Genomic DNA, 15,747 nt, shown 5'->3' with positions numbered 1-15,747 from the left:
ATATAGACTTATCAAAACATTGTTAAAGAATATTAGAACTTAAACAAAAATGTGTTTCTTTCCAATGAGTAATTAGTAGAGGTTAAAACAGTTAATATTTTCTTTTAATTTGGCCCAATAGTCACTTACTTATGATGTTTGAATACTTATGACATTTAAACAAAATGTTTGTTGCTTTAATTAATGATATTCTCAGAAAAACAAACCTATTCTAAGAAACAGTTCCTGCCCGGAAATCGACAGAATTAGTGTAGATTTTTTTTTCTGGATTTTGAAATGCAGTTCCAATGCCATTATTTCATGCTTTTTTTCCTTTTTACTAAAGTATTGCTCATCAATATTACACAATCAGTTATCCAAAGGGAAAAAAATATCCAAACAGTTAAATTCAATTTCTGATTTGTATGTATATTCAAGAAAATCGAGCAGAAGAATAAGAACAAATGATATAATTTTGGGGGGAATTTTTGTTGGGCGGGGAAGGGGAGAAGGCCCATGAAGATTGTAAGTCTCAATTCCTTGAAATGGCCCATCACACTCCACTCCATCCTCCTGCTCTGTATCAGCTTCAGTGGAGGTATAAGATATTTTCAAATGCCTGGAAAATGAACTTTGCTTTGAATTCTTAAGTCACAGTTTTAAAACAAGTGATAGAAAAGGGAAAGAAAGAGGTTCTGAATCTCCTCAAAGAGAAATCCTGAACTCTTCTAATCTTCTTCCCTGATAAGCACTTTAGTGTAGAGGACTAAGTGCTAGTGTGCATGGATAAAAGAAATAATCTCCCCAATCCAAATTACAAAAATAATAATAATAATACGTATTTCAACTCCTTTTTTTGTCCTATGATTATATCCATGCAAATCAGAGGCTGAAGTCAACTGAAAGAGAACTAAGAATCCTAACAAGGTAAATAAATCAAGGTTTCGTTCTTTGATAAAATATTGAGTAGATAACAGGATTATTATTTCAGGTGCATTTCACAAAATTATGGTGCATATGCAACATATGCCCATTTCCCTGATGATTTACACATTTGTCAAATTCACACTTTTAATTTTCAAAACATGATTTTGCACCAATTTTAGACAATTGTAAGCACCTCTGAAATAATTCATAGAGTCAATAAGGGAAATTATCTCAAGATAACTGCTTAGACGTAATACATTCTGAATTTTAGTTTTGTACAGGAACTCTAATATTTTGATTAATATGTAGCCAGCTTTCAAACAGATACATGCAATATGGCACATAAGATTCAAACGCACATAGGATTCAAATTCAAATTAAAAAGTCAACTTTGATCATTGAATAAATTTACCCTGCTTACAGCAAATGAAAAAAAAGGTTATCAGCACTCTATATTTAGTCCTGGCTGTGTGATTTTATTTACTGTAGATTAACATTAGAGTGTTTAAAAGTTTTTTTAAAAAATCTCATTTTTTCACATATCCTAAATCTCAATTCAATTAAACCTTATTTGCATGACAGCTAAGAACTTTGACAAATTTAAGACATTTGCTTTTTATATTTAAACACAGATTAAAGCAAGAAATTATATTTCACAATTGGATCATTTCTAATTATTCCTGTGTCGCAGACTAACACACTATACAAAGCCAATGTATTGTATAGAGAGAGCAGAACGTATCATCTTTGCTTTATAGTCGAGTACTATTTTATTGTGAGCTCACAGAGGTAAAATAAGGTCATGTTCTAAACTACACTGTTCATTTTTATCCATGGTCTCTGTAACTAACCATGACTTGGGATTTAGTGCACATATAAGTCCAAACAGCCATCATGCGGTTGTATATACTCTCTGTGCTTCCGCTCCATGAAAGTTCTCATCTAAAAGTAAACAACCTGATAGTAGATCAGGACATTTACCGAAATGAGGAACAGATGGAAATCTGCCTCTCATCAAAGGAGATGCAAGAAATTTGCACACTGGTTGTTATAAACAGAGCTCACATTTGATATCTATCAGTCACTGGAATATTTTGTAATGACTTCATAAATTTGCTAAAGAAACCTAATTATCTGAGCCTTTGTGTCTTGGGAAATGTATTTTTGCAGTAATATGCCTTGTCAGCCAAAAGAAGCCTGACAAAAACATTCTAACAAAATACAGTATATTAATTAAATATTCAGTCACATTATTAGGAGATCAATAAACCTGCAAAAAGTAAGAAGGTGAGCAAACAGCTGGCAGCCCATAATACATGGTAGGAAAGTTGCTTTGATCACAAATTATGTGGGACAAATTGTGTGGGATGCTTCAAACGAAATATTTTAGCAATATTTTTAATAAAACAGGAATTCTTACGAATAGACCAAATATATATCTTCTCTTTGGACCATGTAATATAAATAATACATCTCAGAATAATTAATAATATTCCCCTAAACTCAGCAAATGAACAAATGTTTTAGTGACTATTAATAGTAACTAGGACTTTGATAAGATGAAGCTAATCACTAACCACAAGTCTATAGAAGTTGAGAATAAAATACCACTGGTGTGTAGCTCCAAGTTTATCCCTTGGGAGCTATCTATGGCATTTATATACCACAAATTTTATGTCAGTCTTACAAATGGCTCTTCGAGACATATTTGAGACATGTCTAAAAATAAATTAATAAATAAATCCAGTCAATATTAATTTTATATTGTGGTCATGCTATTTCATGTAACAGTATTCCAGGGCAACAAGAAAGATAATAGTTAACAAGAAACATATAGCATAAATAATGTAAATCTTTAGACAATTGGAATTAATACTAGAAATAAATGCACAAACATCCATCAATACTATTGACATAGTATCAGTTAATGAGCTGAAATACCTAGAATAAGATTTTTATAATTCAGATCATACTCATAGGTTATTTGCACAATAGTGAATACTAATTTAATAAGCCAACCATAAATGCACAAATGTTTTTATATGACCTATATGGAACTTCATTTCCAGTGCATTTTTCTGCTCCAAACATTGAGTAAGGGAAATACCTTGGTTATTTTGAATATTACTACTACTACTACTACTACTACTACTACTACTACTACTACTACTACTATTATTATTATTATTATTATTATTATTATTATTATTATTATATAATTTCTCTAATCACTGAACCAAGTGAAAGGAAAGTGGGACATCCTCCTATCTATTGATATGCTTTTCTAGACACTGCTATTGTATAAAGAGTTGATATAAATCTGTACCATTGAGATGAAAGTCAAAAAGATGTGCAGAAGTGTTCTAACATGAAATGAACATATAAACCAAAAAAGGATATCCTTTCTCATTGATTTTAAAAACCCATCTCAGCTGAGTTTGGGAATATAACAGAATTATTGTGCACATCATCTCATCCAAGGGTTTTTGATTTCAGATTTAGGGTTTATATATACTTGATGGTGATTGACATTGGGACATAACTTTCATACATTATTTTTAAATCTAGGAGGAAAAGGGAATGCTAAAGGATTATGCAATGCTTCTAGTTCAAAAGCCAAACAAGTGCTTGACAGTACCTCTTTGCAGCTTTTTAAAGTAGCTGTAACTTTTCTATCAAATGAGACATTAAATTTGCTACAGTTCCCATTTCAGACCAAGGTACTGCTTTTGATCTCAATTAAATGCAATACTTATTCTTCTTTAGAATTTCTTTAAAATTCGTAAAGCTATTTTGGATCCAGTTAAGATAATTTATAAAAAAAATATGTACGTAAAACTCATAAATTGTTTATAAAACTTTAAATAAAAAATAAAACTCAACTAGACCTTATTTTATCCAAATAATTAATGTTTAAGAAAATGTATTTCAAATATTTCAAATACTAATGTAATTTAACATTTGTTGCGTGTGTTGATTGTATTGTTTGCTGACGGGAACATTTCTGGTAACCTTCGGAATTTACAAAGACAGATACATGTAGGAATCAAATTAGTAGCAGTTCCTATAACTTAGATAATTCTCATGAATACTTTTTTAAATCATGCAAGATGAAGCTGCCTTTATTCAAAGTTTCAGTGTAGTACATTGTGCTTACTCATGCAAGTATGTGCTCAAGGGTAATTGCATGTACAGAAAATGTACAAACAGAATTGGTTCAAATATAGTAACTTCAATACTGTACAATGCAATACTGGTTAGAAATGCATATGTCTTAGAGTTTTAAATCCTTGCTTTTGTCTTACAAACTTTACTTAAGGAAAAAAATTGTTGCAGAATTTATGAAATGTTTTAATCTCATAACCTATGTCACAATTCTATTATTTATAATATAAAAGCCTCATCATAACAGTTTAATATTATGATTTGAACAATAGAATATCATCTATATCCATCTGTATTGATCACACATTCCTCTAATAATGTCGTTTCATCCAATTTTATTAAAGTTAATGGAAATCAAAAGTACTCTGCAGCTTTTGGAGATATTAATCAGGTTGTAAGAATGTGGATTCAGGAAAAATATTTATATTTATATACTATATACCAATGAATAAAAATCTTTACAGTAATTATGCTTAGACTTTTTCTTGCATGTTGTGCCATAATTATTTCTAAAGGTAGTAATTTAACTATTTCCATGAATGCATGAAACTAGTGAGGTGGAATGCCTATAAGAAATTGCTATTGATCTCAGACCAGGACACAGCATGTCTTCTGTGGCAAATGGCTTTCATTATCTTACTATTTAAGATAATTAATGTGCAGTCATTACTTCTATCTTATGTTATCAGTTCTATTTCTATCAAGAAATCCCATATTTTATGCAGGAAAGTGTTAAAAACCACCATCTGATGATAATTTTATAAATCAGGTTGTCCCCCATAGTCAAGTCTATAAATACTTGAATTTTACAGTTGGCTGATTTGATTGTCCTGCCCCCAGCCTCAAAATGTAAGTGAATCATACAAGGTATTTCCACACCTCTTTGTTTTCATGAGATAACTGATATGAAGTAGGAGAAGAGCAGCTAAAACAGGGGGGCAGGGTTAAATGTGTCATCAACTTAGAGGTCTTTGCCACAAACGATCCAAGTCCAGCCCCCTCTTGAATTTCTTTGACCTTTATCTAGTGCCAATTTAGTACTGTCCGCTAGTTGACTAGAGTTTTGCATTCAGGCTTGAATAAATCTTCTGTGCTGCAACTTAACATATGGTCCTGATGCTTTGTACCTGATATTAATCTAGTCAACTAACTCAGATTAATGTCAGGGACAAAAGATCAGGATCATATGTTAAGTTGCAGCACAGAAGATTTGTTCAAGCCTGTACGCAAGAATCTAGTTAACTAGTGATCAGCACTAAATTGGTGCTAGATAAGAGTCAAAAAAAATTCAAGGGGAGTTGGACTTGGATAATTTGTGGCAACATAAGAACTCTAAGCTGATGACATGTTTAACTCCACCCCCCAGATCTCCCTGCTCTTCTATTCTAGTCTGCATTTCAGGATAATCATTTTCTTTTTTTTCCTCTTGAAATTGTTTTTTTTTTACAGAAACAGAAATAATATTAGTTTGAATTTTATAAAGATTTGTTAAAACTTCAAACAACACCATCAAACAGACATTAAGATTTATCTCTATTTTATCATAAGACAACATACTTTAGATAGAAATATTACCTTTACCATAATATGGCTTTTTGATATGGCCATCACTGGATTTAGATTTCCTCTCATCTCCAGAAAGCTGTCTTGGAGACTGTTCTTCATAGGATCTCATATTATCCCTCCGTCCAGCTTCCATTGCCATTTTTTCCCTCATGGCTTTTGCTCTTTCCGTTTCTAAAGCAATTGCTTTCTCAAGTAGTGTTAAGTTCCCTTTTGTCATATCAAACACCTCTTCAGATCTATCTGAGGTAATAGAAGTGGTGTCATCATCTCTTTCATGACATCCATCCTCTTTTGCACAACTAGAAAAAGTTCTAGATCTCGGGCTCAACTGTTCTTCAAGCCTCATTAAATTCATCATATCAGAATAATTCCTATCAGGTGTCCTTCCTTGGAAGTCATCTTCTTGCCGGACATGTTGACGAGAATTCATGTTTTGCTGTTGATTTCTTTCCTGTGGGTTTGTCTCACTGAGTTTGCGGGCCAAATCGAAACATTGGTTCCTCAAACATTCCAAGCTGCTGAGACATACCTCCTCATCACTTTCTTCCACCATTTTTTCAGGAAGCCCATTGTTTGCAGGTTTCCCTAGCATCCCGTAGTTCATATTCCTATTTTCTTGCTGAGACATGTCTGCATAATTTCTATCATTAACATTTTCTGAAAGCACAACACCATGTCCTTGTGCTAACAATTTCAGTGAGTCCACAGTTTCCCTAACAACGTCACTGTCTAAGTCTAAACTCAGCTCATTCTTCCGGCCAATATTTTCATTTTTGTCACTATCATCTTCCAAGCTATTAGATGTATTGCTATTCATTTCTGATTCTGTCCTGGCTCTGTATGCTGCATCCTCTGCAATTTTGCCAAGATTTAACAATGACTTGGCCACCAGTTCATCATAATTATCATATTCATCATTATTGTTATCGTCTTTTTCTGTATCTTGCATTCGAGTATTGTGACAATTCATTTGATGGTCTTCTGCATACAAGAAAAAGAAAAGGTAAAAGAAATGGGGAAAAAGGAAAGGAAAAAATGGCTGCAATTGAAACTTTTTCTACAATACTATGAACAGTCACAAATTGTCAATTTTTTTTGATTACTGCAGTTATAAGCCCTAAAACAGTATTATTTTAAAGTAGAATTAAATAAATTGACTATTTTCAAGTCTATTTTTTTAAATCATAGACTAGATCTGCTCTCTCAGTGTGGTATTAGTATTAGTCATAGGAAGTATATTTCTTACAAATTATTTACCATTATACTCTAGAATAATTTGTAAACTGTTAGATACACTTTCTCTCTTATTTACAGTTTTACTATAAATACATTATTTGTACCATTTTACTTGTAAGGATTGTTTAAATAGCCAAATCCTATTTTGTTTAATGGAACAGATGGAAGAGAAATTAACAAAATGGATTTTTAAAAAATCCTATACCATGAACACTAATTTTGCTGGATTAGATCCAGATTTTAGAGATATTTAGGTCAGAACCACTGAAATTAATTGTTCTACTTCTAAATCTAGTCCCAATGCATTCTATGCAAAACAATAACATTTTCCTGGAGGTAATGGGTGAAAAATGTAGTTGACAGGTGTTTTAAACAATTAAAAATTGGATCTTGCAGTTCACTGCATATATCAATATTTATATTTACAACACAAATATGTGAAAACATGCCCATATGTTATAAACAATGGTTTAAAGTTTATAACTAAATTAATCAAATATATGTGGAATCATGAAAATAACTAAATCAATCAAGTACCGGTATACAGTATGTGGAATCATGAAAAGAAGTACTGCCTTTTCCATTAGTAGCATTTACTTCATTATTGCATGATGTTTTGTGTGCAGGGTCCAAGAGATTTAGTCTATCATGGTCTTAGGACCATTACAAGTACTTTTCTCAAATATTTTTAAGCTTACCAACCCATAATTGTTACTACAGTATAAAAATACTCATATATATTTTACTCTTGATTAAGAAACTTAGAACAGTTTAGGTCTACCTAAAGACATTGCTCACCATTCCTTCCTACTCTGTGACAACATTCAGAACTGGGTGTACAAACTTGATTCTTAATGTCTACATGGGAAGACTCCAGCTTTCCCAAAATGCATACGCTTATTGTAATTCTGTTATTGAGTGGTTGAGCCCCATTAACCAAGTTCCCAAAAAAAGCCAAATGTATAAGACACAGTACACATTCCAAAATAGTATGCTGCAAAATCTAGACGTCCCTTAGACAGCAGCACAGATGTACAGTTTTCTGTACAACTTGAATTATTGTAATCCAGATATGCTGAAACTTACTAAAAAGTTCTCTCACTTATAAAACTTTTTTAACAAAACAGATGACACTTAATACATATTCATTTTTTAATCTATTTGTATTTGGAGATGAATTCATCGTCTCACAATTTAATAAGATATTCATCACTAGCAGTGATGGGCTGCTACCGGTTTGCCCCGGATCGGGTGAACTGGTAGCGGCAGGAGACAGGAGACATACGCAGAAGCGTCACGTGCGTGCACCCACGAGCAAACCGATAACGACGGGTTTTGAAACCCACCCCTGATCACTAGGATATGAAGGCCTTAACCAAATTCTTAGCTACTGTAAATCAAGAGAAGAATAGAACTACACTGATTAGTACCAGTAGGAGAGCTAGTTAGGAATATCAGTACAAATTACTTTGCAGAAGATTAAATACAAAATCTCTTAAAGTTCTTATGATCCTGAAAAGGACAGAATGGGATAATAGAAGAAGAATATGGGGGTGTGGGGGGGAGACGGGACAAAAACAAAACAGGTCCTTCACCCTGCAATATATTTGCTTTTTATAGTGCATGAGGAGAAAAAAATCTTCAACTCACCAAAGAATACAATAAGAACCGTAAAAAAAAATTGAATGTATTTGTGCTTTGGGAGAGGTATGTCAAGATTATTCAATAAGTACATCAAATACTCAGCATATGTATAATTTGTTAACAAAAATAAATACACTTATGACTGGTTGCTTAGCAACCATTCAAAGTGATGGCAAACCTCCCCAAACCTACTTATGACTCGATTTCAAAGTTATGATTGCTGTACAAGCACATTCCCACGGCCATGTGATCGCATCTTGGTCACTTTTCCATCTTTTTGTAGTGTCCAATGGACACATAATTTTTGACATTTTTGCCAGTTTCTGGGATTTGCTTTCAGTTTCTGGCAAAAAGTGATTATTTGATAAAATGGATTTGCTTAATGACTTTGGCATTCACTTAATCACTGCTATAAAAATGCCTTAAAAATTGGGTCTAGTCATGTAATGCCTCAACGTATGATCACAATAATTTATGAACATAATTCCAGACTCAGTTACGGTCATAAGGACTACCTTGTATATGAAATTGTATTTATAGAATAAACATAATGAAAAGCATTGGCAGTTCAGAACATTTCCTCTCATTACTACAGGTAGTCCTCAACTTACAACAGTTCATTTAATGACTCTTCAAAGTTACAATGGCACTGAATAAAGTGACTTACGATCATTTTTCAGTTACAATCTTTGCAGCATTCCCCTGGGTCATGTGATCAAAATTCATATGATTGGCAACTGGTTCATATTTACGATGGTTGCTGTGTCCTGGGGTCATGTGATCACTTTTTCCAATTTTTTGACAAGCAAAGTCAGAAAGCCAGATTCACTTAACAGCTGGATTGCTAACTTAACACCTTCAGTGATTAATAACTGTGGCAAAAATGTCATAAAATGGGGCAAATCTCACTTAACAAATGTCTCACTTAACAACAGAAATTTTGGGCTCAATCGTGGTCCTAAGTCAAGGACTACAGGTATACTAGAAGTTGAATAAAGTTACAAAAACTTCAGAAACAATTACAAGGGTGTGAGTTAGTATAAAATGAAGCCAAACAACTTATAGAAGTTGATCTGAAGCTGCAGTTTCCATCTAGCTTTAAGAATTGCACAGCATCTTGTCTGAAAATATTTCTTCTTTTTTCCCTCCTTTTCAAAGATGAGTGAACACTATCACTTCTATATGACAGTGATCCACACATTTAAACTATTGTACTTGTGCAAGTAAAAGCAAGCCTGATATGAACTAAGCAATGTGGCTCTCCAGATAATTCTTATTGCCACTTGACCAGTGGCATTAAAGATGCTGATACTTGATGGATAGTAATACCTGGAAGGCCATAAATACTCGCCACCTGAGTGAAAGTTTAACCTCAAGTTCATTTTAATAACTACTCTCTAACTAATAATTACCTTTTAAGTAAGAGAAGGAAGAGATAGGACAGGAAAGAGAAAGAAAAAAAATTCTCTCCATTCTTATAGCAACTGATCTGTATGGCAGACCTGGAGAACAGAATAAACTAGGATTGTGTTCCATTATAGAAATAGTTCGCTATCTTATGTTATATATCGATTTAACTGCATCTTACAAATATTCATACAGATATACTTCATTTTCATTTGTATATTGAAAATAGATGAAGTCATTCTAGGTTTGATGGCATTATGGAGTCCACTCTAGATGTGATGGTATTCATATAAAATTATTCCACTTACTTTAAAGTACTTTAGAAACACCTGTTTAAATTGTGTGTGTGTGTTTAAAACTTGGCTGCGTAACTGAGCCTGGGGCTTTGTATGTGTTAAGGGCCCCATTTCTTGGCTTTACTGTTAGTAGGCTGCTGTATGTATTTATTTTTAGATGTTTCTACTATTTTTAACTGTCTTGTTTTATAGTTTTAGAATTGTAAGCTGCCCAGAGTCCCTTAGACACTGAGATGGGCAGCTATAGAAACTGAAGGAATTTATGAATCAGTGCATGCACGAATGAGTGAATAAATGAATGAATATGCAAAGCAAAGCAGCTATGCATGCACATGCATGCATAAAACCTTTGAGAATAGCTTGTGAAGAAGTCATGGAGCTGGAGAAAATTGGCTGCTTTAAGCGTACAGAGAGAAGCAGTTTGTCTGACAGATTTAGAAATCTACCTTTTTCAAAAGATTTACAGTATCTTATTTTTTTTCTCTGACCCCACCCTTTTTTGTTTTTTGCGTAAAACATATATTTTTCCTCCACTTTTAATATTTTTCTTTTCCTGCTAAGTAGATAAATGCAAATGGCCTTTAATAGCAGAAGTAAGCAGAGGAAATGTTTCAGGATAAGAAAGTCATCATTAACGCATACTAACGTTTCCAGAATAAGCTGTATTTAAAAGGTAGATCTGCACAAATGGTTATTGTACCTCTATTCCTCAGGACAAGACCCTCTAAAATACTGTATAAAGTAGAGTATAAAACATCCAAGTGGTTGAAAACTATGGACATATCTATTGCGGGGGGGGGGGGATTTGGCAACAACATGAAAGTAGGAAAAACCATGCTTACATTAAGAAGTTGCAGACAAATGCTAGAATAATTTTACCTTCAAATCCAAAATGCTGCAGAGCCTCAGTATAACTACTTTTTCAATCTATTTTAACTACTGCATCAATGAAAAGCAGTATATAATTATTTTTAAAGATAATTTAATCTTTCTCCATTAATCTTTGTGTGGGGCATTCAGTCCTATCTCTTAGTCTGGACATTTGTTATCTGGATAAACCCATGATTATTCTTTCCAGATTTAATGCCTTTACTAGTGGGGGTTCTAGAATGGAGGTATAATAATTTTCATCCCAGGATCTAATCTATCTCTATATGAAAGGTGCTATTGAACCAACATAGTAACTTTTACTTAGCTGTCTATTGTTCAGTTCATTGTGCTCTGAATTAATAACTACCCCCTCACTGTGTATGTTCCAAACGTTCTATGGAAGAGACTACATTTTTCTAATAAATTCTTGGAAACCTCATAAAAGTAGCAAAATATCAATCATAATCACTGTTGGAAAACTCTGAAAGTAATAAAGTTCTGATTGATTGCTTCCATGTTAAAGGACAAACAACTACACATTTTTCTACTGAATATTTAAATTTTATCATAACTTTTGCTGATTGATTTTTTATACATACTTCTGATAAATGATTAAATAAATTGTGATTTGATTTGATGCACCTACCATGCTATCATTCTGGACTTGCTGAGAGTCTTGTGATTTGGAGACACCATTTTACAGTAGTTTTTGTTCTACCTGAGTGGGCGGGAACACTTATGAGTTGAGGGTGGGAAAAGTCAGGCCACTTCATTATTGGGAACTTCAGATCTTGGTCATCTCTCTTATCTGGTTCAACAACTACACAAAGACATTGGGAGAAGCCACACTAGGCCCACTTAGACGCATGGCAAAAATTTTGATCTAGTGTTGGAGCTAAAGGGATTTCAGTCGGGATAAACAAGATCAGACTCAACTCCAGCAAGATGAAGAGGTTGTTAATTTGGAAATCTACAGATTCAAAGATTGTGTCAACTTTGATTCCGTAGGAAGTTAGCACCACCCCTTTCCTAGAAGAATGAAATATTCTAGGAAATATTAAAAAGGCAGAATATTATGGATGAGAAAAGGAGAAACATGCTCTTGGAAAACAGCCCACACCTTTGTTAATAGCCCCTTCATTACATCACCCAACAAGATTCAACCAAGCCTGGGACTCAAGACAACCTACAAACGTACCCCTGCATGGCCCCATGGGAGTCTGACAACCAATCAGAATACATTTTTTACACAGGAACAGGAAACTCCAAGGCAGGGCCCAAGAGAGGGTATAAATATCTCTCTCTCTCTCTCTCTCTCTCTCTCTCTCTCTCTCTCTCTCTCTCTCTCTCTCTCTCTCTCCCTCCCTCCCTCCCTCCCTCCCTCCCTCCCTCTCCCTCCCTCCCATGTGCTCGATTGCCCAGGACCTCAAACCATGTGGTCCTGTCCATCATTAAACCATCTTTCCAAACAGCTTCCATGTTTCCAGAGTCTTTCTCCCCACTTGGAACTGAACCCAGATGGACATTTCTTCCAACAATTCTTAGTGGGACTGCCTTCCTTCAGAAAGAGCAAACTTGCAATCTGAGGATCCCTATAGACTCACAAATCTTGCTAAAAGAACAAGTGAAAGTAGAACTGGAGAATCTTTGCCCAGCAATCTGATATGGAGCAGAACATATTGAAGATGGTCAGTGTTGCCATTGCTATATCTCAGTTAGATTACTGAAATTCACTTTTCTTCACTTCACTGCATGTGAAGATTTCCTAGAAATGTCAGCAAGAACAAAATGGAGCAGCTTTCATGCTCCTCCTATATCATACCACTGCTACAGGAGCTCCACTAATTACTCTGTTCCCAAGGGCAATTCTATGTGTTAGTTCCCTCCTTTGAAGCCCTTTTTGGCTCTGGGCTTTTAAGAGAATGTCTCTTTAAGGTTGAGATTCACTATGTAGTAAGAGTGCCGGCTAAAGGGGGAATGGAAGAAGTAATTCCAACAATGTGCATTCTCTATAAGGTCTTCCCTCCAATGGAATAATTGTTCCTTGAGATGAGGATGGCCCTCAATTTCATGGCTTGTGAGAAAGTGCTAAAAATCTGGCTGCTTGGAGACTGACTATTGAACCACCAGCACTAATATTCATTTTAAAGATTTATTCTGCTTTTTGTATTACTATTACTTATTGTTATTGTTTTCTTTCAATCTTACCATCTGTAAATTGACAATATTCCATTAATTAATATAATGAAGGCATTATATGGTAGACACGCCAGACAGGAATGTACAGTTATTAGGGACATTGCACCTCAACAAATGTAACTGAATTGTACATTCATTCATACTTTAGCACAACTTAAACAACCATATGTAAAATTATTCTTTGCACATAGGGTATGTTATTAGTAAAAATAATTATGAACATGTAGAAATTAGTTTTTCTAATTTAATAGGAAAATCTCCCATTAAAGACATTGCCCAGATTTGTTTGTACCCAGGAACATGTATGTATCTGTGTATGTATTTATTTATAAAATTTATAGGCTGCCCATCATAGTAACTCTGAATGGCCTGAAGTATTATAGAAGAAATATTGAAGTATTATAGTTTGAAGTAGTATAGAAGGAAATTCTATACGAATCCCCTTATGCTCCTGATTATATCATGGGGTGAGAGGTGGGTGATGAAAGCTAAAATTTGGTCTTAGCCTCAGAAAAAGGTGAACAAATAATTTGATTTTCTGCACCAGATTCTAGATACTAAAATCAAAATATTAAAAAAGACTTTTACTTTCAGAGTCTAATGATTCATTTGGAAGTTGCCCCAGAGCCTGAAATAGAACTTGATTGAAGTTATTTAAATATAAGTGGCCAATCAATTTTAGTATTCCTTAACAAGGTGACATATAGCAACATCTACTAATATTTGTTATTATTAGTCTCATTTTTGCACGATTATCTTAAACGTATAGATTACAAAGTCTTTTCTCACTCTCATCTTTACTTAGTTAGAATTGTTGAAAAAGAGCATGATTAGCAGAAACAACTTAAGGAAATGTCTAAAATTTGAAAGCTAGAATGAAGCAAAGTTATTTGTTAACAGCAACACCACAATCATAGCAATAAAGTTGACCATATTTCTAAAATCTGTCTTAGTACTTACAAAATTCATGAGCTAAGGCACACCATATATTTTGATAGTCTTGCACTAAAATATTGATAAATGCTTTGATATCACAGTTGGTTTATTCATTTGATATATGAAATAGTCCTAAAATATCCACATTTGTAAATGTAGGGCAGCTTCCTACAATTTGGAACAAATACACAATAGATAATTGCCCTTTAGAAAATCAAACTCATAGTATGAGTAATTTTAATGAAATCATTATTTATCAAAAATATCAATATTTTAGATGTGTCAATGACAGCATAATATCCAAATCTCATCCCTGGGGGTGGGGATAGATAATATATGCAAACAACTCATTCTAAGAATTTAGTCTCTGTGCCAGTGCCAGCCATGGCCAAGAAATACACAGAGCTGCTCTGAAAATGTTCTGTGCAGTAAGGTAAAAAGCACAGGATGAGCCATTGGCATTCACTGTGACTTCTGTTCTGAATCATGACTATGTTGAAGGAAATTATTCTTCCCTCAAATGCTGTAACTATTGAAACAGAACTCATTTCCCCAAACAAAAGTTTGCAATTCTCTTCTACCTTGATATGATTCAGTGCAGTAGTGAACTGCAAATACCTAGTGTATTTAATACTTTATTTTTGAAAGCCACCTGGAGTCACCAAGAGTCAGGTGGCCATGTAATTTTTGGAAATAAATAAATAATAAGTAAAATATCCAGAGCTGACTAGAGGGAGGAGGAGGAGGATTCAGGCTGGTCCAACCATACCACCACCAGTCTACCCTGATTTATCTCCATTGCTGTCCTGCACCATTTATTCCCAAATAGTTGACTGGCATACCAGCGGCAGTAACTTGACTCCATACTCACTTCTGACCCTCCAGATAACCTCCTTGTCATCTTAAGCAGGTAAGAAGTTCTTAGCAGATACCCTTTGTCCCCAAGTTGCCAAAGGACTGATAAGTCAGTTTGGCTTTTAAATTCTCTACTGACAATGCATCACTCTGCCTTCTATATGTCACTGATACATTGTTTGCTAAAGACTAAGCATGAATTTTCATAATGGAAAGATTGCTAACCTTGGCCTCCTAGTTTATAATAAAAAGTATTCTAATTCAGATGTGATCTGAATTACACCCTGTGTTTTGCTACTGAACTCATAATCCTCATTTTTATCTCCTATGTTATCTTTTTAATTTGGTCAGTAATGGTGAGTTCCATATGGTTATAAAAAGTGGCTTTAAGTGTGTAACCCCTGCAATCCTTTCACTTTTTCATTTTAATTTGCACCTTTTAAATTTATATGCAATCTAGAACACCATTTTATATCTGTACTTAACTCAAAAGTGATGTGCAAAATAGCTTCAGTTGGGAGAAAAGCATCTAAAAAAACATGCCATTTTTAAAACAAAATTTTATATACATGAAAACAGGATATAATGGATTTGAAGTTGGAGAAGTGAAGAACAACGCTATCAATAGATTTACCCATCTCAGCTAGCACACGGCAATAAAGCAATC

At 34.0% G+C, this 15,747-nt stretch overlaps 1 protein-coding gene across 17 annotated transcripts in view; it reads right to left on the bottom strand.

The window, feature by feature from the left end:
- MYT1L (myelin transcription factor 1 like) overlaps positions 1-15,747 on the bottom strand; it is a 281,172-nt gene that overhangs the window by 67,207 nt on the left and 198,218 nt on the right. For 13 of the 17 annotated variants that reach the window (XR_015731327.1, XR_015731328.1, XM_034432005.3 and 10 more), the window contains one exon: positions 5,647-6,618. Coding sequence is in view for 15 of the 17 variants with exons in the window: in XM_034432005.3 (XP_034287896.1) it covers positions 5,647-6,618 (972 nt within the window). In the remaining 2 variants the exon portion in view is untranslated. The remainder of the gene's footprint in view (positions 1-5,646; positions 6,619-15,747) is intronic. The other 4 variants (XM_034432014.3, XM_060689273.2, XM_034432019.3 and 1 more) reach the window with 1 other exon arrangement.

Source organism: Pantherophis guttatus, chromosome 1 (genome assembly GCF_059756535.1).
Source record: "Pantherophis guttatus breed Tessera chromosome 1, ASM5975653v1, whole genome shotgun sequence".
Classification (NCBI taxonomy): domain Eukaryota; kingdom Metazoa; phylum Chordata; class Lepidosauria; order Squamata; family Colubridae; genus Pantherophis; species Pantherophis guttatus.
This window is presented reverse-complemented; position numbering and strand designations above follow the sequence as displayed.